At 43.5% G+C, this 22,661-nt stretch overlaps 1 protein-coding gene across 3 annotated transcripts in view; it reads right to left on the bottom strand.

Moving 5' to 3' along the window:
- PALD1 (phosphatase domain containing paladin 1) overlaps window positions 1-22,661 on the bottom strand; it is a 521,435-nt gene that overhangs the window by 136,559 nt on the left and 362,215 nt on the right. For all 3 annotated transcript variants that reach the window (XM_033940451.1, XM_033940452.1, XM_033940450.1), the window contains exons 15-16: window positions 18,019-18,216; window positions 2,185-2,325 (exon numbers count right to left, since the gene is read on the bottom strand). In XM_033940451.1, the coding sequence (XP_033796342.1) occupies window positions 2,185-2,325; window positions 18,019-18,216 (339 nt within the window). The remainder of the gene's footprint in view (window positions 1-2,184; window positions 2,326-18,018; window positions 18,217-22,661) is intronic.

The following is a 22,661-nucleotide window of genomic DNA, read 5'->3' as shown; positions in this document are numbered from 1 at the left end:
GAGGGGTGCTGCCGTGCCCTTAGGAAGACCACACTCGGGGTGGTCCGCACAGGAATGCACCCCCCTTACTATGCCACAGGATATGAGAGACTTTCTATTCATTACACAGCTCTAAAAACTGGTTGAACATATTATATACAATGCAATCAATCAGCACTGTAGCAGACACAGGCCTGTCTCGTGATTTACAGATTGGTTCACAAACAGCACTTACAAGCACAGCAAACTATACTTAGTACCAATTCTATGATACCATTATGGAGTTCTTGTGCAAATGCAAACTGGCTTGCTGAAATTTGGGCGCGACCATTTACACCAGAGCTGGTATAAGCTGTCCCACCTATAGGTGCCTTGCAATTCATACAAATGGTAGTACTCTATATATTGTGCACATCACTAGGCAGAATGCCCATGATACACTCATGCTTCGCTTACGGGTACAGCCTACTTGTGATTACATGCTAAGTGACCTAGGCACCAAGTTTACAGAACTCTTCTGCACGTACCTGCCATTTTATGGCGCCAATCAGTCTAATGTGGCATCAAACATTAAGTACTGAATTTTTGGCATAATAAAAGCATTCTAACAGATGAAAGGAGCCAAAAGGGGCAAAAGCGGCAGATCCACATGAAAACACACTTATGTGCCCATTTACAGAATAGCACCTAAAAGTTTCCGAAAGATCTGCAAAGGAGTTTTGGCCGTGGGAGGGACATGTGGCGTGTTCCCTTACAAAGAACACAGTATTATGTAATTTGGGGGTATTTACACCTGGCTTTTAACTCCTAACCCCCACTTGCTTGTAAAGTACCCATGCCTGAGAAACTCCCTAACTCACTACTTATCCTTTTGTCTGTTTGATTATATTGTAAGCTCTACTAAGCAGGAGCTGTCTCTTAAATGTTTTAATATACAGCGCTATGTACATCTAACAGTGCTATAAAAACGATAAGCAGTGGTAGTGGTAAGTGTGTGTTTGTGGAGGAAGCAGATTTGAGTATGTGATGCCTTTATTGAAACAACTTCACTGGTTACCAGTCAAATATCGGGTTGTGTACAAAGTTTTGGTGATGATATTTAAAGTGTTACACTTTGTGATACCTTGGTATTTGACTTAGGTGTTGAAAGTATATCAACCGTGTAGATCATAAAGGTCAGAAGGGACCCTAAGATTGGTCCGCGACAGGCTTATGCAAAAATAAGGGCCTCAATGATTACTGTGGCAGGTATACTCTTTCGGAATAATTTGACAGGATCATTAAGGATGCTTTCTGATATTCAGAAATTTAAGAGTGTGATAAAGACAACTCTATTTACAGAGGCCTTCTCGTGAAATTTTATTCTACTTGTTTTGAAGAATTTTAGGTGAATATTGTTTATTTTTGTATTGTCATTTTGATTGTGTATGTATTATGTGAACAGCTTAAGTTTAAGCAGGGTACAAGTTTTTAAATAAATAAATAGTAGGACTAAGGCATGTAATGAAGCTATTAAGTAGTAGATTTAAAACAAACAGGAGAAAATATTTCTTCACACATTTAATTGAACTCTGGAATTCATTGCTGGAGAATGTGGTGAAAACAGTTAGCTTAGCAGGGTTTAAAAAAGGTTTGGATAACTTCCTAAAGAGATGTCCACAAGCCATATTAAGATGGATGAAAGGAAATTCCTAGCATAAGCTGCATAAAATATGTTTTACTCTTTGAAATCTTACCAGGTATTCATAACCTGGGTTGGCCACTGCTGGAAACAGGATACTGGGCATGATGGACCTGCAATCTGTTCCAATATAGCAATGCTTATGTTCTTATATATCTACCCAGACTCAGATATGATGCACACCTGAGATAAGAACAGACACTCTGTATTCCTGGACAACACATACCTCACAAAGCTACTCTCACAACTCCACTAAGAAACTGAAGAGAATTATTATTTTAGCTACACTAAACACATGCAGTCTTAATAATGTTTTCTGCTATCTCAGGATTCTCATGTGAGGTAGGGTTCCTATCACAAATGGAGATCCTTAAAATCTGCAGCCCAGTGGTCCCTGTTATGACAGGCAGTCCCAAATCCCCATTATAACAGGTGATCCTTAGAACAGCAGGTCCCAATTTCCCACCCAGATAGTTCATAGAATCCCCCGAACCCCTGAGTACATCCCAACAGGCAGTACTTACATTAAAGTGCCAGAGGATGAGCAAGGAGATGACCATGGCAGTGGTGGTCCTTCCTTTACCACTGCGGCAACTGAACACAAAGGCCGCTTGGGAATCTTCAGCTAGAACATTCTTCATTGCTTCCAGCAGCTTATCAAACTCCTGAGCAATAGGCAGAAAGTACATAACAGAAATTAACTTTTCTCAGGAAGGTATTCCCACCGTCTCTGTTTCTCAATTAAAGCGAAAGGGCTGAAAATATGATTCTACGCCTCCCAAACTCCCAATAAGCTCCAAAAGAGGGCTTGGTGAGATACTTATGAGTCTAACTGTCAAATATAAGGCCCAAAACCCAAAACAAACTGTGCATTTGTTAGCAAGCAGTAAATGTACAACTCACTTATCCTGATAAAACTGGGCTATTTTAACTCACTAAGCTTCCATATTTTATTCAGATAATAAGGAGTTGGGTTTGGTGAGAGCAGAGGTGGAGTCTTTAACTATTTGCTTAATGATAATAGTCACCGATGAAAACAAAAACTCGGTGGATTGTTTTCACTGTGGATCATTGGGTCTCCCCATTTTTCTTTGTAATGATAATAGTCATCCATCTGACTGAAAAGCTACATTAAACAGGCAACTTAGACTCTGTTTGCCTGGAGTGGCCGGGCACTTTTCCTTTACGTTGGGTGGATGGCTTGTTTCGGTATTTGGGCATCCACCTCACTCGCCATGTGGGCTCGCTTTACTGGGCTAATGTTGACACGTTGTTGGCCTCTACGAAATGCAGTCTTGGGCAGTGGATGCACCTGCCTCTTTCATTTTATGGTAGAGTTCATTTGTATAAAATGGTTGTTTTTCCCCGCTGGCTGTATATGCTCCACCTTCTTCCTCTCTGTATTCGGAGATTGGATCTTCAGCAGCTGCATAGGCTGCTGACCCGTTTTCTTTGGCAGGGTAAGAAGTCTAAGCTCTCGATTACTTACTTGTTTGGCCCATGGCGGTCCGGAGGCATGGGACTTCCGGATATCGGCAAGTAGAACCTGGCTTGTCTGCTCCGTTTTGGGGGGGATTGGTGCTTACTGAGCGATGATTATCTTTTGCAGGACTCCGAATTTGCTCTTTTTCATCCGTGGCACCTGTTTTCTCTGTCCCAGTTATCTGGCCGCCTGTTGCCACCTGCAGTGCGATCGAGAATTCTTCTTCGTTCCTGGCGTTTTTCCTGGAGGGCCTTGGTCGTGTTGTTGGGGGGGGAGGGACCCTCAGGTTTCAGATCAGTTGTCTATCCGGGGAAACCTGCAGTTACTTCCCGGCAGTGATAACCCCATCTTTACGCGCTGGTCCGGGGAGGGACTGATTCTTCTTGAACATCTGTTGGAATCTGATGAAACTAAAAAAATCTTGGGCTTCCCGTGCTCCATCCCTTGGGTGTAGGAAGCGTATTTGCATATAAACAAATTCAACATTATGTGGGGGTCCTTGGCTCGAATTGGCTTGCAGTTTTGTCTGGGACACCAACTTTGTCTCTTATTTCTCAGTTTCAGGATAGTGGCCTGACAGCGTCTGCGTTGCATGGTACTTTACGAGGTCTCTATCCCGGAAAATCATATGAGGCTTTAGGGCATTGATGGGGGAGGGATATGGGTATACCTGTCGAGTCCTTGGATTTTTCTTCCCTTATCAATCGTATCTCCTCTATATCTATTAGCACTGAACTCAGGGAATGTCAATTCAGGGTGGTTAATCGAGCCTACTTTTCCCAGGAGTAGGTGCACAAAGAGGGGGGTATTTCATCCCCGACCTGCCCTAAATGTCAACAGGGTTGTAATTTGTTTATACATGCTTTTTGGGGATGCCCCCTGAGTGAAAGTTTTTTGGAGGGCTATACTATCTGTCCCGACGTCACCCATGGGCTTGCTTTTGGACTGGTATGAATCATTACGGGTGTCTGCTCGGGGACATCGGTTGTTGATTCGGAAGGCTGCTGTTTTGGGTAAGAAAATCATACTTAAGTGTCTGGATGCAACCGACCACACCTGCTTACTGGGCTTGCAAGAACCGCTTTCATAATTTGATGCTTTTGGAGCAACGACATGCCCGTTTGTCTCTCAAGCAGAAGAAAGGGTTTTTTTTTGGCAGATATGTGACTCCTACATTCAATCGCTATCCCCTAGGGTCAGAAGTATGGTCTTAAATTCGTTTTAATCTAGGGCTCTGCTTGTCCTCTGATATTCCCCTGGGTGATTGGTATGGTATATGGATGGTTGGTGTGGCTGCTGTGGTGTGTGTTCATAAGCAGTTTGAAGGCTGTGGTGGCAGTTTCTGTGGGGGGGTGGGGATGGGGGGGCAGTCTCTGTTACGGGGTTGCTGAGAGGTATAAGAACACAGCTTGCTCAGCATACCTCATTGTTTTATAAGACCAGGGGAAGGGGAGGTGTTGGTGGGGAGGGGGGTTTGGGTAGGGCTTGTTGGGGGGTGGATGGAGCACAGGGCGAGTGAATGGGGGAGGGGTTGGGGGGAGAAACACAAACCTACCTATTGTTGTACTTCTTTTTTTCTCTGGCTTGTTGTGCTACTGGTTTACTGTGCTTGCTTGTTTGTTGTACAATAAAAAAAGATTTACACTTCTCCCTCTGTATTCGCGGTTTCGTCAATCGCGGTTTCGATTATTCGCGGTTTTTACTATGCTGGCTCCTCCCCCCATTACATCACTGAAATCGCCGATTCACACCTTTTACAGAGAAAATCGCTGATTCCAAATTGCACAGAGAAAATCGCTGATTCCCAGCAATGCACAGAGAAAAGCACTGATTTCAAGTTTCACAGAGAAAACCGCTGATACCCAGCATTTAAAGATAAAATCGCTGATTCCCAGCACTGCACAGAGCAATCTCTGTTTCAAAGTACTGAACAGAGAAATCGCAGATACCCAGTTGATATTGGACAATGCCCCTGGACACCCAGACTCACATAAGTTCCACATTGAGGGTGTTGAGATTGTTTATCTGCCCCCCAACACAACGTCTCTCATCCAGCCTCTCGGCCAGGGGGTTATTAGGACATTCAAGGCATACTACACAAGGTATTTATTGGAGAGGATTGTGCATGTGATGGTCGAAGGTCCAAACGTGGATAACATCATGAAAAAGTGTAAGGACTTCACTATTGCCAATGCCATCAATATCATTGAAAGAGCGGTGAAAGCTGTCAAGCCAGAGTCAGTGAACTTGTGCTGGAAGAATCTTTGGCCTGAATGTGTAAAAAGGGATAACACTGTCAATATCACAGAGCCTGTCCAAGAAATTATGGAAGATATCGTGGAATTGGCAAGGCAGGTGGGTGGGGAAGGCTTTGAAGATATGGATATGGAGGATATTCAGGACTTCATACGACACCAAAGCAAAAGAACTAACAGAAGATGATCTAATTGACCTGACTACTCCTAAAGGAGAGGCAATACCCGATGAAGAGGAGGAAGGAGCATAAGAAGAAGTGCTAGAAGACAAGTTTACAGTGGATAATATTGCAGACAGCATACGCAGGTTCAATGGTGTGGTCAACTTTTTCTATGACATCGACCCATCCATGGTACGTGCATTAAAGATGAAGGAGTTAGCAGAAGTATCGATTTCTACATACAAAAATATATATAAAGAAAGCAGAAGAGCCAGACAGAAATCACAATGTATTTTCAAAAGATACCTAGAGTCACTGCCTTTCCATCCACTGCCTCTCCCATCCACCTCTTCCACCCATGAGGAGGTATCCCCCTCGTCTCTTTGTCTTCCTCCTACACCTGAACCGCATACTGAAGATCCACTTCCACTGCCTGAGGAGGGACCTGGTGCTTACTTTTCCTCTTTTTCTCCTCTTTCTGCACTGCATACAGTACATGAACTGGACGATGAGGAGGAAGACACCGACTGAGTAAGAGATAATTACTGTACAGTACTCTATACAGTACAATACTGGTTCTCTCATGTTTAATGTACAGCACAGCATTGTGTTATTCAAAAATTGCAATAAATGTTTTCAACTTAAATCGCAAATCTCGTATTTTTTGTTATTCGCAATTTCTCCTTATTCGCTCTGAGTTTTACTAGAAAACCGCGAATAACATGTGAAAAGTTATTTGCTTTTTTCAGTATTCGCTGTCTTGCTATTCCCCCATCACCGTGAATACAGAGGGAGAAGTGTACATTAAACAGGCAACTGCTCGTATATATTCAGAGGCACAAATTTTAGCAGTTTAACTGAATAAACATATTAAGCAACAACAGTGCCAGCACTCAACTCTTTATTTCATTTATTTATTTATTTTGAAGATTAGATAGAACATACATTTGTAATCACGTCATTGCATACCAGAGCAAAATAGGGAAAGGGATTTGGACTTATATACCACCATTTTGTATTTACACAACCACACTCAAACCACTTCAAACCTTTTCCCTATCTGTCCCAGTGGGCTCACAATCACTCTAATGTACCTGGGACAGTGGAGGATTAAGCGACTTGCGCAGTGTAAAAGGGAGCAGCATGGGGTTTAAACCCCATAACCAGTTTAAGCCACACCGGCTAAAAATCAGGTGCACAGTCTAAACCCTGGATTCTGAGTAGCATGTGCACAACTTGAATAAAACTGAATAAACAGCCAACCAGCACCGATAATTAGGTAGACAGTAATAATCAATTATTGGCACTAGTTGCCAATAATTAGAATTTATACGCTCATCTCTTTAGACGTATTCTATAAAGAGGTACGCATAAAACCTAATGCATGGGTCTGAAAAGGAGGCAAGACCATGGGAGGGGCATGAATGGGTCATGGGCATTAGGCATGGGGAATTACATCCTAAAAATTCACCGTGGATCTCAGGACTAAGCGTATTCTATAAATGGAACCCGACTTGGAGTGCTGTTTATAAAATAGCGCTTAGCATACTTTTTTGGCACCAATTTTCCAGTTATTCTTCAAAAAGAGAAAACTCCTTATTCTAAAAATATTCTTCTTGTATAATGTAATATTTTTAGAATAAGGAATTTTCTCTTTTTTTTTTTTTTTTTTTAAGTCACGGTTTTTTTATTGTAAAAGTTTTACAATCAATAAAACAAAAGCATAGTAACATCAACAAACCATGTGATGGGCAAATACAAATACAATCATGAAAAAAGTTGCTATAACAATTAGAACTATATTCCTTGGAAGCAATCCGACATAGGAATAAACAAATCACATGAGTAAAACATTATCTATGATAAAATAAAACAAAAAGGAGGGAAGAAAAGAAAAGAGGAAGATAAAGGAAGAAAGTAAGTTAAGTAAATAAATAAGTAAATAGAAGATAAATAAGAAATAAAGAAATACCTAAGAGCTGGAGCTTTGGAGGTAAAGTTTGAGAGAGTTCCATTTAGCAAGAAATTGAGGGAATCTGCCGCATTTTTTTGCCAAATATGCTTCATATCTATATGTTAAGCAGACAAGATTCCACCATTGTGTTACAGACACCTTAGATAGATCTTTCCAGGAGTTAAGAAGAAGTTTCAAAGCAAGGGAGATAAGAATATCAAAGAGAAAAGCATCAGAGGAAGAGAGAGGATATGGTAAAGCAGAGGATTTAAGTAATAACATTTGGTATGAGAGAGCCACATTGATATGAAAAAGAGAACAGATAGTGTTCCACAGAGACGACCAATATGTTTGGATAGAGGGACAGAGAAATAATAAATGTTTGAGGGAGCCGATATCTGTAGAACATGTCCAGCACTCCTTTGCAAAGGTAGGATTAATACGATTTGATTTAATCGGGGTCCATTGGGCTCTGTGACAAAGGAAAAATAGGCTTTGAGTAAGGGAAGCCGACCTAGAGGAATGAAAAATAGATCGTAGATAAGAGGACCAATCACAATCAGAAATAGGGCAGCCAATATCTTCCTCCCAGGATTTTCTAACAGAGGAAAGAAGTGGGAATCGGAGTTCCTTAAGAAAGTTATAGAACTTGGAAGCTGAGTGGCCCAGATTACGGAATTGAGTAGAAAGAGTTAACAAAGTTGGGGGTTGGCGATTAGTTTTTAGGTCACCATCAAGTTTACGTAGAGCTGAACGTAATTGTAACCATTGATAGAAGTAAGAGTCAGGAAGGCCATATTTATATTGAAGCTCGTAAAAAGTGAGCCAGGAGCCATCAGGGTGACATAGTGCAGAGATATCCCAAATATGATAAGTAGTCCAGGATGGCCAGAATACTTGCTTTTTCTCTATTAGTAGTTTAGGGTTTCTCCATAAGGGGCATAGTGTGGATTGAGACCAAGGGCAAACTAATAAGCGGTCTATATCCTGAAGTGTGCGGAGGGAAGTGAGAAGTATAGGGTTACGAGTTTTAATTTGTAAGTGTGTGGACCCAAGAAGTCGTAATGTAGGAATAGGATGTAGAAGGGCCATTTCAAGTCGAAGCCAATTGGGGGCCATTGTGTTAGTACATGAATCCGAAGAATGTAACCATTCGGATCCCTGTTTCAACAAGAAGGCTTGGTGATAAAGAAATAAATCAGGGAAGTTAACACCTCCAGCCGACTTGGGAGATTTGAGTTTACGTTGCGAGATTCTATGTGGTTTATTGTTCCATAGGAAATCAAGAAGTAGTTTTTCCAAATGCTTGTAGAAGGAGTTAGGAAATAGAAGAGGAAACATAATAAACATATATGTAATTTTTGGAATGACCATCATCTTGAGGGTATCTAATCTCCCCCACCAAGATAAATGTAGAGGAGACCAGTTGGACAGAGCGGATTTCACAGAGGAGATAGTCTTAGACATGATAAGGTCCATTGTTATCTTGAGGTCTTTGTCAAATGGGACACCTAAATATTTCATCCCTGTGAATATCCAAGTGAACGGATATGAGGGAAGAGTGAAGGGTGTGCAGGCATCATTGAGGGGCATGAGCTCAGTTTTGTCCCAATTGATCTTATACCCAGACATAGAAGAGAATTGAGAAATAAGGTCAATGAGAGAATGCAAAGATTGTTCAGGGTCAGAGAGATATAGGAGAATGTCATCAGCATAAACAGACAGCTTAAATTCCAAATCAGCAATAGAGATTCCTTTAATAGAGGTAGATAATCTGATATGAGCTAGGAGGGGTTCTAAAGCTAGATTAAACAATAAGGGGGATAGAGGACAACCTTGACGTGTGCCCCGTTGGAGGGTAAAAGATTCAGAGAGAGCATCATTAACTATAATCTTAGCAGTAGGGTTGGTGTATAATAAAGAGATCATATGAATAAATTCAGCAGGGAATCCAAAGTGGCGAAGGACACAAAATAAGTATTTCCATTCCACTCTGTCAAAGGCCTTCTCAGCATCAAGAGAAGCCACTAAGAGGGGTTGGTCTCTTGACAGAGTGGAATGGAGAATGTGGCATAGTAATCTGGTATTGTCTGCTCCATAACGACCCTTTAAAAAACCAACTTGATCTCTGTGTATAAGAGAAGGCATAACAGAGTCTATTCTATTAACTAAAATTTTTGCAAAAATCTTATAGTCCAAATTCAGCAAAGAGATAGGTCTATAATTTTTGACATATTGGGTATCCCTGTTGGGCTTTGGCAGAACAATAATACTGGCTTCATGGAAGCGGGATAAACAATTAGGAGAAGCAATAATAGACCGATAATAGGACAAAAGATGTGGAGTCAGAGAGTCCGAGAGAGTTTTGAAGAATTCCGCAGGAAGACCATCAGGACCTGGTGCTTTTGAAGAAGCCATAGAAGAAATAGCACGTTGGATTTCATCAGTAGAGATAGGATGATGCAGAGAGTCATGCTGAGACGGGGTAACAGATGGCAAATGTGCAGACTTCAGAAATTCGGAAATCACATCTTCTGAACAGGTAGATTCTGAAGTGTACAGAGAGGCGTAGAAGGAATGAAATTCTTTGAGAATGTCAGAAGTGGTATTGTGGATTGAACCAGAGGCTGACTTGATGTGAGAAATCCGATGTTTGGATCTTTGCCCTTTAAGATAGGAAGCCAGATGATGGCCCGCCTTGTTGGAGGTAGCATAATATGAGGCTGATTGGCGGAATAGTGAGACAGAAGCAGATGAACTGAAAATCTCGTTGTATTGGAACTTAAGTTGTTGTAGGGATTTATAAAGAGTGGAGTCAAAAGAACCATATAATTGTGATTCCAAGGCATGTATTTCCTGTTCCATACGTTGAAGGTTAGATTTCTTAGTTTTGAGTTGATAAGCTGTGTAGCTGATACACTCCCCTCTTAACCAGACTTTATAAGATTCCCAGACCGTGGTAAAGTTGGATACAGAAGATTCATTCCGGGCAAAAAAGGCATTAGATTCAGCAGTAATGTGAGATAGAAATTCTTCATTGCTAAGAAGCAGGTTATTTAATCTCCAAGAACGAGGTGGCTTGTCGAGGGACCAGTTGAGAGAGCAGGATATGGCAGCATGGTCTGAAATAGATATATCATGAATAGTAGTTGCGGTAGTGATGTTCAAGATGTCTTTAGATGTCAGAAAATAGTCGATCCTGGAATATGATTTGTGGGGCGGTGAATAAAATGTAAAGTCCTTGGTTGTTGGATGAAAAATTCTCCATAAATCAGACCATCCGTATGTTTGCATCATATTGGAAAGGGTTGAACGGACCCTCAGTTTTGCAGGGCGGCAAAGAGAGGATCGGTCAATGAAAGGGTCCAACGGAAAATTAAAGTCTCCAGCGACGATAGTATGTTCTGAGAATGAGGAATGGCAGATGGTATGAAGATCCTGAAAGAAAGAGGGATCATCTGAATTAGGTGCATACAGGTTTAGTAGATTCAGTGGTTTGCCATCTATGACACCCTCAATATAGGACCATCTGCCCATGGGATCAAAAGAATGAGTGGTTGATTGATAGTTGAGTGACTTGCGGATGAGAGTTATAACCCCATTCTTCTTTCCCATGGCAGGGGCGGCGTAACAATGTTGAATCCAACCGCCGGTGAGTTTTTGCGCTTCAGCAAGGTTTATGTGCGTCTCCTGTAAGAGACATATATCAGCCCCTAAGTGTTTGAAGTATTGTAGTATTTTTTTGCGCTTCATGGGGCTAGACAGGCCCTTAACATTAAGGGATACAATCTTTAATGAGACCATGGGGTTAAGTGAACAGAAGCTAATATTGGAATTCTATAAAATGTCAATAATCCCTTTAGAAAGAGGCGTCCAAATGAGCAACAATGATGGCTGTAATCCAGAAAAAATGGAACATCGGACAGCAAGAGAAAAGAATCATGATGATGATAAAAAGAAAACAAAAGGTAATACCAAGCTCCAGAAGGGAAAAATAAAATATAAGGTGCAGCCATGAAGAATAAGAACAAGAATGTGCTGCAGTGCATAAAACAGGAGATGTAGATACTATAGATGGGGACCCGTGAGGTCAAGAGGCACTCAGTATGCATACAAAAACTCCAGCCATCAGCAGATAGTCCAGATCAGGATGCATCCATTTTGAAATATAACATTGAAATTAGCTCTAAAATTCAGGTCATGGCTCCAATATTTTCATCAAGATATTTCTGTAATTCAGCAGGATCCTCAAAATTCTTGGTGGAATTATGATAGGTAACCCTCATTTTTGCTGGATAAAATAATCCATATTGTGCTCCAATGGTTTTGAGCTGAGGCCGCATGGCTAAGAAAGCTTTTCTTCTTTGAGCAGTGTTCTTAGAAAGATCAGGTACAAGCAAAATTTTTTTTCCATCTATCAAAAGAGGTTGTTTGATTTTTGCTGCTTGCAGTATTTGTAAGGCATGAGAGTATCTAAGGAGTTTCAAAACCACAGGTCTTGGAGATTTAGATGGTAGAGGAGGGCCGGAGGGTACTCGGTGGGCTCTTTCTATTTCTAGAGCTGGTGAAAATTGTATGTTTAAGAGAGATGGAAGGAGAGAGTGTAAATAGGAGATGGTATCATTACCCTCAACAGACTCCGGCAAACCAATGATACGCACATTACTTCGTCTCATGCGATTAGACATATCATCCAGGTCCCTCTGCATGAGATCCATTTTGCGGAGACCACGTTGTATATCTAAGAACTGAGCATCATGAGTTGTTAGTCGTTCTTCTGAGAGGTCTAAACGAGCTTCAAATTGCTTAAATCGGAGAGTAATATTACTTAGCTCAGATTTGATATCAGCTGTCGCTGCCAAATTTTCATGCATGAGATCCTGCAGTAGTTGTAAATCGTGGGACAGGGAAGCGTCTGCCACGAGGAGTTTGGATGAGGCCTTGTCCGGAGACGGGGGCTCGTGCTTGGATCTTTTAGAAGCGCTTGTAGCGGTGTGGGAGCCAGACGCGGTCGCCCCGTCAGACTTAGGGGATTTCGCGGCCATCGGGGCAACGGAAGAGAAAATTTGTGACCTGAATAGAGCGGTGAAACAGGCAGGATGCTGAGAATTACGATCGGGCTGGAGCGAGTGAGCAAACTAAGCAGCCATCTCGATGCCGGTCACGTGACCACAGGAATTTTCTCTTTTTGAAGAATAAGTATTTATATAGAGAAGATTCATATTTATATTCCAATTACATTTTGCATACCAGTTTTTCAGTGCCATATATAGAATTTACCCGTCTCAATTTATGTACTAAAGTTAGCTGCCTTTCATCAGCTGACCTGATGGACTGTAATTTTCAATGGAAAACAAGTACACACATGGATTAGTTCAAAAGAAGTCTAAATCTGGTCTTAGAGATATTTGGAGCATTGAGCTTAAGCACCAAATTACTGCGTCTCAATGGCCACGAATTTGGTCTTGGAGGATGAGATCTACATTGTCCGCATCTATGAGACAAACTTGGTTTTTCCTCCTACATAGAGCTTTTTGGACCCCAGTTAGATTACAAAAATTGAATAGCTCTAAGTCTAATAGATGCTGGAATTGTAATCTCGAAGTAGGGACTTTAGATCATTTATTATTCTACTGTCCCTTTATTTTAGCCTTTTGGAAACCAATTTGGGGCCAAATAAATTGTTTATTGGAGAATCATGTGGCATTATCATATGATACAATTCTATTTGGTATGTCAATGAGAACACAGAGCCAAATTTCATCAAATAATAACAAACTTTTATTGATTATGACAGGAGTTGCCATACAACATATTACATCTAATTGGAAGAATTGGAGTAGACTCAATTATTGTTTCTGGTGGAACTCGTTGTGTCACATTTACAAAATGGAAAGAACAATTGCGATACAAAAAGGAAATTATAATAAATTTAAAGAAATCTGGGGGCCATTAACAAAATATTACAATGAATGAATACCATTTTTCCAATATGAATACTAATACAAATGAAGGGTGGGGGGGGTTTCCGAATATGATAATATATTTACAGTATTTTCACGTAGATAACGCGCACCCGTGTAAAACGCGCACACGGGTATAGCGCGCGGAAAACACAAATTTATGTACAGAAATTTTTATATACCGCGCACACCCGTATACCGCGCATGCTGCCCGACTCTCCCGTTGCCGCCCGACTCTCTTTCGCCCGCCCCGACTCTCCTCTGGTCACCCCGACTCTCCTTTCGCCCGCCCCGACTCCTCTCCCACTTGAAGTCCTGTCCCCACCCTGAAAGCCTGATGCCCCCCGATGTAAGATTCACCCCCCCCCGCAGGACCGCTCGCAACCCTACCCCGAAGGACCACTCGCACGCACCCGCACCCCCACCCTGAAGGACTGTTCGCACCCCCACAGCCTCCCGACCGCCCCCCCCATCATGTAGAAGCTCCTACCAGTGTCCTGCTGCTTCCTCTTGGCGGTCCCGCCTTTTCTCTGACGTCAAGCCCTCTTGCCCTGCCGTCTCCCTGACACGATCGGGGCAAGAGGGAGCTCAAGTCCTCTTGCCCCAACCAACCGCGGCACCCCCGACACGATCGGGGCAAAAGGGAGCCCAAGCCCTGTTGCCCCGCCGACTCCCCAACTCCCCGACAATATCGGGCCAGGAGGGAGCCCAAGCCCTCCTGGCTCTAGCGACCCCCCCCCCCCCCCGCTAGTTGTTTGGGCCAGGAGGGAGCCCAAACCCTCCTGGCCACGGCGACCCCCTACCCCCACCCCGCACTACATTATGGACAGGAGGGATCCCAGGCCCTCCTGCCCTCGACGCAAACCCCCCTCCCCCCAACGACTGCCCCCCCCCAAGAACCTCCGACCGCCCCCCCAGCCGACCCGCGACCCCCCTGGCCGACCCCCATGACCCCCTCCACCCCGTACCTTTGTGTACTTGGACGGACAGACAGGAGCCAAACCCGCCTGACCGGCAGGCAGCCAACGACGGAATGAAGCCGGATTGGCCCATCCGTCCCAAAGCTCCGCCTACTGGTGGGGCCTAAGGCGCCTGGGCCAATCAGAATAGGCCCGGGAGCCTTAGGTCCCTCCTGGGGGTGGGGCCTGAGGCACATGGGCCCAACCCGACCATGTGTCCAAGGCCCCGCCCCCAGGAGGGACCTAAAGTTCCCGGGCCTATTCTGATTGGCCCAGGCGCCTTAGGCCCCGCCAGTAGGCGGAGCTTTGGGACGGATGGGCCAATCCGGAATCATTCCGTCGTTGGCTGCCTGCCGGACAGGCGGGTTTGGCTCCTGTCTGTCCGGTCAACTACACAAAGGTACGGAGAAGGGGGGTGGGGGGGTCATGGGGGTCGGCCAGGGGGGTCGCGGGTCGGCTGGGGGGGCAGTCGGAGGTTCTTGGGGGGGCGGTCATTGGGGGGTTTGCGTCGAGGGCAGGAGGGCCTGGGATCCCTCCTGCCCGTAATGTAGTGCGGGGTGGGGGTAGGGGGTCGCCGTGGCTAGGAGGGTTTGGGCTCCCTCCTGGCCCGAACTAGCGGGGGGGGGGGGCGCCAGGGCCAGGAGGACTTGGGCTCCCTCCTGGCCCGATATTGTCGGGGAGTTGGGGAGTCGGCGGGGCAAGAGGGCTTGGGCTCCCTTTTGCCCCAATCGTGTCGGGGAGTCGGGGGGGCAAGAGGGCTTGAGCTCCCTCTTGCCCCGATCATGTCGGGGAGTCGGCGGGGCAAGAGGGCTTGACGTCAGAGAAAGGGCGGGACCACCGGAAGAAGCAACGCAGGCGCAGGGCTCACAGAAGGGCCGGGACTGCCAAGAGGAAGCAGCAGGAAACCGGTAGGAGCTTCTACATGATGGGGAGGGTCCCGGAGGCTGTGGGGGTGCGAGTGGTCCTTCAGGCTGGGGGTGCATGCGAGCGGTCCTTCGGGGTGGGGGTGCGAGCGGTCCTGCGGGGGGGTGAATCGGACATCGGGGGGGACTATGTTAAAAAAATTTTGTACAACGCGCTCACGCGTATAACGCGCAAGGGTATGCACGGTTTGTAAAAACCACGTATAACGCGCGCGTTATATGCGAGAAAATACGGTAGTTCATTAGATAAGAATTCTTATACGATATATTTGATGGCATATAGAAGGAAAGGGATGGGAGGGAAGGGATTAAAGTTTATGTATTAAAGGTTAATTGGATAAGAACTTCAAGTGATGTATACAATTTTAATAGGTCAATTATTTATATACTTGATGTAAGATGTAAAATGAATAAAGATTTTTTTAAAAATAAACAAACAAGTACACATATTTAGCTCTAGAATTCTAGAACTGAAGCGCTTAAATTGTGGCTAGGTATGAGATTTTCTAAAGCTTTAAGTGCCCAACGCTGATATTCCTTACTGAGACACTCATTTCAATCTGAAAAATCTAAGGGGCTCATAATCGAAACATCCAGATGTCCGAAAAACCCACCTAGGTCGGCACTTGGACACCTTAACCGACAGGACATACAAGAGCCGATTTTCAAAACCAACATTCTAGGCTTCCGGTAGGACTTATAAGCCGCTGTGCGTCTGGAGCTCAAAGGGGCGTGTTGGAAGGAGTGTTATGGGCGGCTTTTGAACAGACTCTGGGCAGGCTTAGACTTCCTGCAGGGATAACTGAATGTTTTGGCAGACATCCTGGACAGAACTTATACGTTTTGAGTTAGACCTGTGTTAAAACGTATAAGTGTTAAAAAAGGTACTCAAAATGACCACATAACCAGTTAGGAGATAAAGTAAACCCACACACTTCTCCAGAGTTCACTGACCCCCCTCACACCCCACAAAGATCAGAAAACAAAAGTACATACCTGTCTCCAGAACAGCAGCACCTGGCATAGGAAAGCCTAATAGACCTATACACAGGTGTCTTAAGTAGCCTGGTGGGTGGGCTAATGAATCATAGAGAGGAATAGCAAGTCCCATAAGCCACTCTAACCACTACATTCATGGTGGAAAGTGTGAGCCCACCAAAACACACCCGAAACCTACTGTACTGCCATATAGGTGCAGCCATAAGGGCTATTGGGGTGGTAGACAGGTGGATACTGTAGGTTTTTGGGGAGTTTGGGAGGGTTCACCATACACTAAAAGGGGGTTCTGGTGAAATATGTATCTGACACCCTTTAAGTGAAGTCCACAGCAGTACCCTCTAAGGTGCCTCAGTGCCCTGTTGGGATTTCTGCACAGCCAGTCCATTAAGATGCTGGTCCCTCCCACATCCAAATGGGCTTGATCTGGACATTTTGAACATGGATGCTTTTTGTATTTGAAACTGGCCAAAAAGGTTGGCCGTCCTAAGGACCAACACGTCAAATGGGTCATTTTCCCCAAAAAATATTTGGATGTCTAGCAGTTTCAAAAATGGATGTATCCCCACCCCAGCTTTTGAACGTCTTGCAGGAAATGTCCAAAGTCGGACACAGATGCACTATCAAAAATGCCCCTCCACATACCTAAAGCCAGGGGCATAGATCTTTTGAAATTAAATTCAGTCTCTATAGCTCCAGAGCAGCAGTTATTCTCAGCCTGATAACTCTCTGCATAGTTTCCTAGAACTCTAGAGCAGGGGTGGGCAACCTGCGGCCCACCACCGAATTACATGCTGCTCGGAAGACCATGGCAAGTATTCAAAGATGACATCATTAACCAGTTTTGGCAATTCTACATACTGCCTCTCCAGCAATTCATTAATTATTTTATTTATCACAAGAGGGTTTAAGGGGCTCTGTGCTTTTCTGGTTCTGACATTATGTAATGTTGCAGCTCGTTAAATAGAGGATTAGCATTCACGTGGCTCTCTGTATATAAAGGTTGCACACCTCTACATTTGAGGGTCTGCAAACCAAAATTTAAAGCCCTTCATGCAGCAGAGGCAAGTATGGATGCCTGTTACACACACTGTGAATGTGAATGGGACTGATAGATGAAATGCACTATCCCTTTCACACCCCTTAGGTATGCAATGCACATGCGGTGTAGTGGCATAAGCACAAGAACATATTAAGAACATAAGAATAACCACACTGTCAAAAGTTCACCAGGTTCTGTATCATTCTGCCCCTGCATGTTTTCAAAACTTGTTAGAGAGATATCGACCAGGGAAAGCATTAAGATCAGAACATGGTATGAGGCTGTCAGTAGATAGAGACGCGAAAGTGCATTATGCAGACGCCACAGACTCTATGTTTTCAATAGCAGGGGTGAAACTTTGGAATGCCTTGCATTACATTTAAGTGCAGATCGTGTTAAGTTTTAAAAAGTATTGAAAACGCAGTTATTTATTAATGCATTCTTGTAAACAGGATGTTAGTTGGACAGTAGTGCAGGTGTTAAGACAGCTGTTATTAAATGTGAATTTTTTTTTTTTTTTAATACTTTTGTATGTTTTTTTTGAAACCACCTAGGTTTTAGGAAGTGTATAAATTTTAAAATACATTTAAACAAATAAATAAATACTGGGTCATGCATTCACCTGCTCCCTGGGCGCACAGAAGTCTGGGATGGGGATGCGCTGGTACACTAGCCCCCGACAGTTGCTTTTGTGCTGGTTGAAGATTTCCTGCATAGTCAGACACGTCTTGAACATTTTCATTTGCTTCTCTTGCTCTAGGTAGACTTCCAGCCACTTCTGCGAGGCAAGGAGTTCCTCCTTCACAGAGGCCTCAAGTTTCTGTGCGAGACAGGGATACACGAGTTCACATAAAGTTTTCTTTTTCCTCTGCACTGGAACTTTGTGTGCTTCCAACTAATGAAAACCCCTGGAAAGTGTCTACTCATATAGCCACATAAGATATCTTAGTGTTAGCTCAGTGGTCTCAAACCAGCGGCCCGGGGGCCACATGCGGCCCGCCAGGTACTATTTTGAGGCCCTCGGTATGTTTATCATAATCACAAAAGTAAAATAAAACACTTTCTTGATCATATGTCTCTTTAGCTATAAATTACAATATTATTATCAAGACTTAGCTAAAAGGAAAGATTTATAAACTATAAAGAGTTTTTACCTTATGCAAAATTGTCATTTCTTTAATAAGACATTAACTATTTTTTTCTGAGGCCCTCCAAGTACCTACAAATCCAAAATGTGGCCCTGCAAAGGGTTTGAGTTTGAGACCACTGTGTTAGCTCATAAAGCTTTCTATTCTAGGGCGGAGTCTAAATTCGCAAATACAGAACTGACCTGTGATTCTGTCTTTTTTGGGAACAAGACTAGATTCCACGAGGGAACTGCATTTTCTTTCTTTCTTTGGCATCCTCCTTATGGAATACTTTACCATTGAATTTGTGATTAAAAACAAGCATTGCCCATATTAAAATAGGACTTAAGGTTTATTGTTTTACTATGGCTTTTCCAGACTTACGAGGAGCCACTGAAAAGTTTTCAGCCCAACAAACAAAGTTGGGGTAGTCTCCATTGAGGGCTACATACTTAGTCCGGGGATTTTCCACTTTTTTCATTCCGAATTTTTCAGATGAACAAAAAAAGTGAAAAATCACTGGACTAACGGTTCCTTTTACAAAGGTGCGTTAGGGCCTTAACGCCCGGAATAGCGCGTGCTTAATTGCCTCAACGCCAGCATTCAGCTAGTGTTAGTTCTAGAAGCATTGCGCGGGTTTAGCACGCGCTAAAATCCTGTGTGCGCTAAAAACGCTAGCACACCTTAATAAAAGGAACCCTAAGTGTATAGCCCCCAATAGAGACTGCCCCAAATTTGTTGAATTGAGAACTTTACAGCGACCCCTTGTATAAGAAGCCAAGTGGATGCATAGTCATGCATTATTTTTATTATTTATTATTTTACTTTATTATTATTTCTAACATTATTATGTATTTGGGTGGCTGAACACTATTGTAAAAAACTGCTTTGATTGACTTTAGAAAGGTGGTATATCAAATGCAGTAAATAACAAACTGCAAAGACAATTCAGCTACGAGTTGGAACTGGTAATGAAATGCTGGAATGCTGTACAACAAAAAAGATTTTTTCAATTTCTCAATTTTATAAGAAACTAAGGGGCTTTTTTACTCAAGTTTAGCACATGCTAACATACATTAGCATGTGCTAAGTGCCATATGGTCCATACGTATAAAATAGGATATGCAGCATTTAGGGACAAATTCTATAAGAGGCGCTGAAAGTTAGGTGCCTAAATATATAGGCACCTAAAGTTATGCACCTAGTTGACGCTGGGTTTTACTAAACCGGGGAAGAACTTCTTACCACAGGCCGGCAAGGTAAATACTCCGATGCTCATAGGAACTGAATGAGCAGTAAGAAGCTCTTCCATGGTTTAGTAAAAGGAGCCCTTAATTAGTAAATTCGTTTCAATTATGAGCTTTAACAAGATCATAATTTAAAAATATAAAAATTAATTGAGCACTAGGCACCCATCTTCTTAAGCGCAATTCGACAAATGATAGGTACTTATCGCATAGCGCCTAGCAGTAAAGTAGGCCTGTTTAGGCATGGAGAGTGCCTTAGGTGCCGCTAGGCGCGATTCTCTAAAGGACTTAGGCGCCTATAATGTAGGCCTTTAAAACCCTGACCTACATTACAGGCGCCTAAGTTTTAAGTTAGGTGTGATTCAGTAATGGGCGCCTAAGAATGATTGATACGCAATCCAAGAAGTTGCACTACGATGGTTCTCCTCTTTCCTGAATAACAGATCCCAAAGTGTTCTGCTCAACGACATGCTATCAAAACCGAAACTGATCAAATATGATGTTTCACAGGGGGCTCTGCTATCCCCCTATTATTCAATCTCTACGTTAGATCTGTCCTAGATATAGCCTGCAAATATCAAATACAGATTCACTCTTTCACGGATGACATCTAACTGTACCTACCGCTAGGAGAAGCCCATGGCGCCCAGATTGCAAAACTCCTAAATTGCCTTTTGGTAATCAAAAACTGGATGTCCCTCAATAAGCTAAAACTAAACACCTCCAAGATAGAACTCCTTTGGATCTGCAAAGAATGCTGTGACTGTGACCGTCCCTCGCTTAACTGAGACTCGACTACTATAACTGCGAAAGACCAAGTGCGCAGCCTAGAAATACTCCTTGACTACAATCTGTTGCCTTCCGACCATATCTCTCAGGTGGTATCTTCCTCATTTTACTACCTGCGACAACTCCGAAAAATAAGGAACTACTTTTCAGAGTCTAACTTTGCCCAACTACTCTATGTCTTAGTACTCTCCTGAATGAACTACTGCAATGCGCTATTCAACGGTCTCACAGTGAAGAATGTATGACAGCTCCAGTGTATCCAAAACATGGCGATCAGACTTCTAAAAAACCTCTGTGACCATGGCTCTAGCATCTGTTCACTGGCTGCCCGTAGCCAAATGTTGTGTCTTCAAGGGCCTGATGTTAGCGTTCAAATCCTTGCACGACATGGCGCCGGGATACGTGACAGCTAAGCTTCCTAACTGGTCCCTCCTCTCTCAGGATGAAATATGCCTCAAAACGCCCCCTGGTCATGCCCTTCAACTGCAAATTGCCAAACAACGGTCCTACTCCCACTTCATACTGAACCACTGGAATCGACTGCCACCACAGATGAGATCCCTTGAAGGACTTCTCAACTTTAGAAAAGCAATAAAAACATACCTCTTCACCTAACCTCCTGCTCTTGACCCATGGACTACACAGAAATGTATATTGGTACCAGAACCAGTATGTGTCAATTAAGGAAAACTTACATTGTAAAATTTTGCACTGTAACTATGGCAAATCTAACCTGTAAACTGTCCATATCTGTCAAATTAGGATAAAACTTGTACTGTAAGGATAACTATGGCAAATCGTAACATGTAAACTGTATATTATGTATACTAGTTTTTAAGCCCGTTACATTAACGGGTGCTAGAGTAGATGTCTGTCTGTCTGTGTTTGGGGGTTTTCCCTTTTTCTCTCTCTCCTTGCACTCTGCCTGTCTGTCTGTCATTTTTTCTGTCTGTGTCTCTCCCTATGTCCTTAGTGCCCTCAGTGCCTCCTTCCTATGTCCTTAGTGCCCCTTCCTATGCCCTTAGTGCCCCTAGTGCCTCCTTCCCATGTCCTTAGTACCCCTTCCTACATTCTTAGTGCCCCCAGTACCTCCTTCCTGTGTCCATAATGCCCCAGTGCCTCTTTCCCATGTCCTTAGTGCTCCCAGTGACTCCGTACTGTGTCCTTAGTGCACCAGTGCCAGCGTACTGTTCTTAGTGCCCCCAGTGCCTCCTTCCTATGTCCTTGGTGCCCCCAGTGCCTCCTTCCTATGTCCTTAGTGCCCCCAGTACATCCTATGTCCTTGGTGCCCTCAGTGCCCCTTTCTATGTCCTTAGTGCACCCAGTGCCTTCCTCCTATGTCCCCATCATTATCTTCCAGACTTTGTCCCACCCCACCCCCTGATACCAGCCTGCCTGCCTGCCTCCCTCCTATCCCCCTGAGCAGCATGTTTCCATTTAAACCCCCCCACCTCCCCCCCCCCTGATGCCAGCCTGCCTGGCTCCCATCCCCCTGAGCATAAACCCATGTAAACCGTTCTGAGCTCTCATGGGAGAACGGTATAGAAAACTGAATAAATAAAAATAATATAATATAATATAGTATAATAGGGAATTACAGTAAGTTTGACTTATGTGGTAAGCAAATTAATGGAAACACTTTTGAAACAGAGAATGGTGAAGTTTCTGGAATCCGGTGGATTAAAGAGGCAACATTGATTCATTACAGGTAGGTTTTGTCAGACAAATCTGATCAATTTCTTTGACTGGGTGACCAAAGAATTGGGTAAAGGGAGTATGTTAGAGGTGGTGTATTTAGATTTTAGCAAAGCCTTGGACAGTGTTCCACCCAAATGTTTAATAAATAAACTGAGTGTCATTGGGATGGACCCCAAAGTGACAGACTGGGTCAGAACTGGTTGAGTGGAAAACAACAGAGGGTAGTATTCAATGGAGATTGTTCTGAGGAAAGGGATGTTACCAGTGGTGTGCCTCAAGGTCCTGTTCTTGGGCCTTTTATTTTTAACATTTTTAGAAGCGATATTGCTGAAGGGCTGTCAGGTAAGATTTGTCTTTTTGCGGATGATACTAAAATCTGCAATAGAGTAGACACCCCGGATGAT

The sequence above is a fragment of the Geotrypetes seraphini genome, chromosome 4 (assembly GCF_902459505.1).
Source record: "Geotrypetes seraphini chromosome 4, aGeoSer1.1, whole genome shotgun sequence".
Taxonomy (NCBI): Eukaryota; Metazoa; Chordata; class Amphibia; order Gymnophiona; family Dermophiidae; genus Geotrypetes; species Geotrypetes seraphini.
The sequence above is the reverse complement of the archived record's forward strand: the minus strand, read 5'-3'. Positions and strand labels throughout refer to the sequence as shown.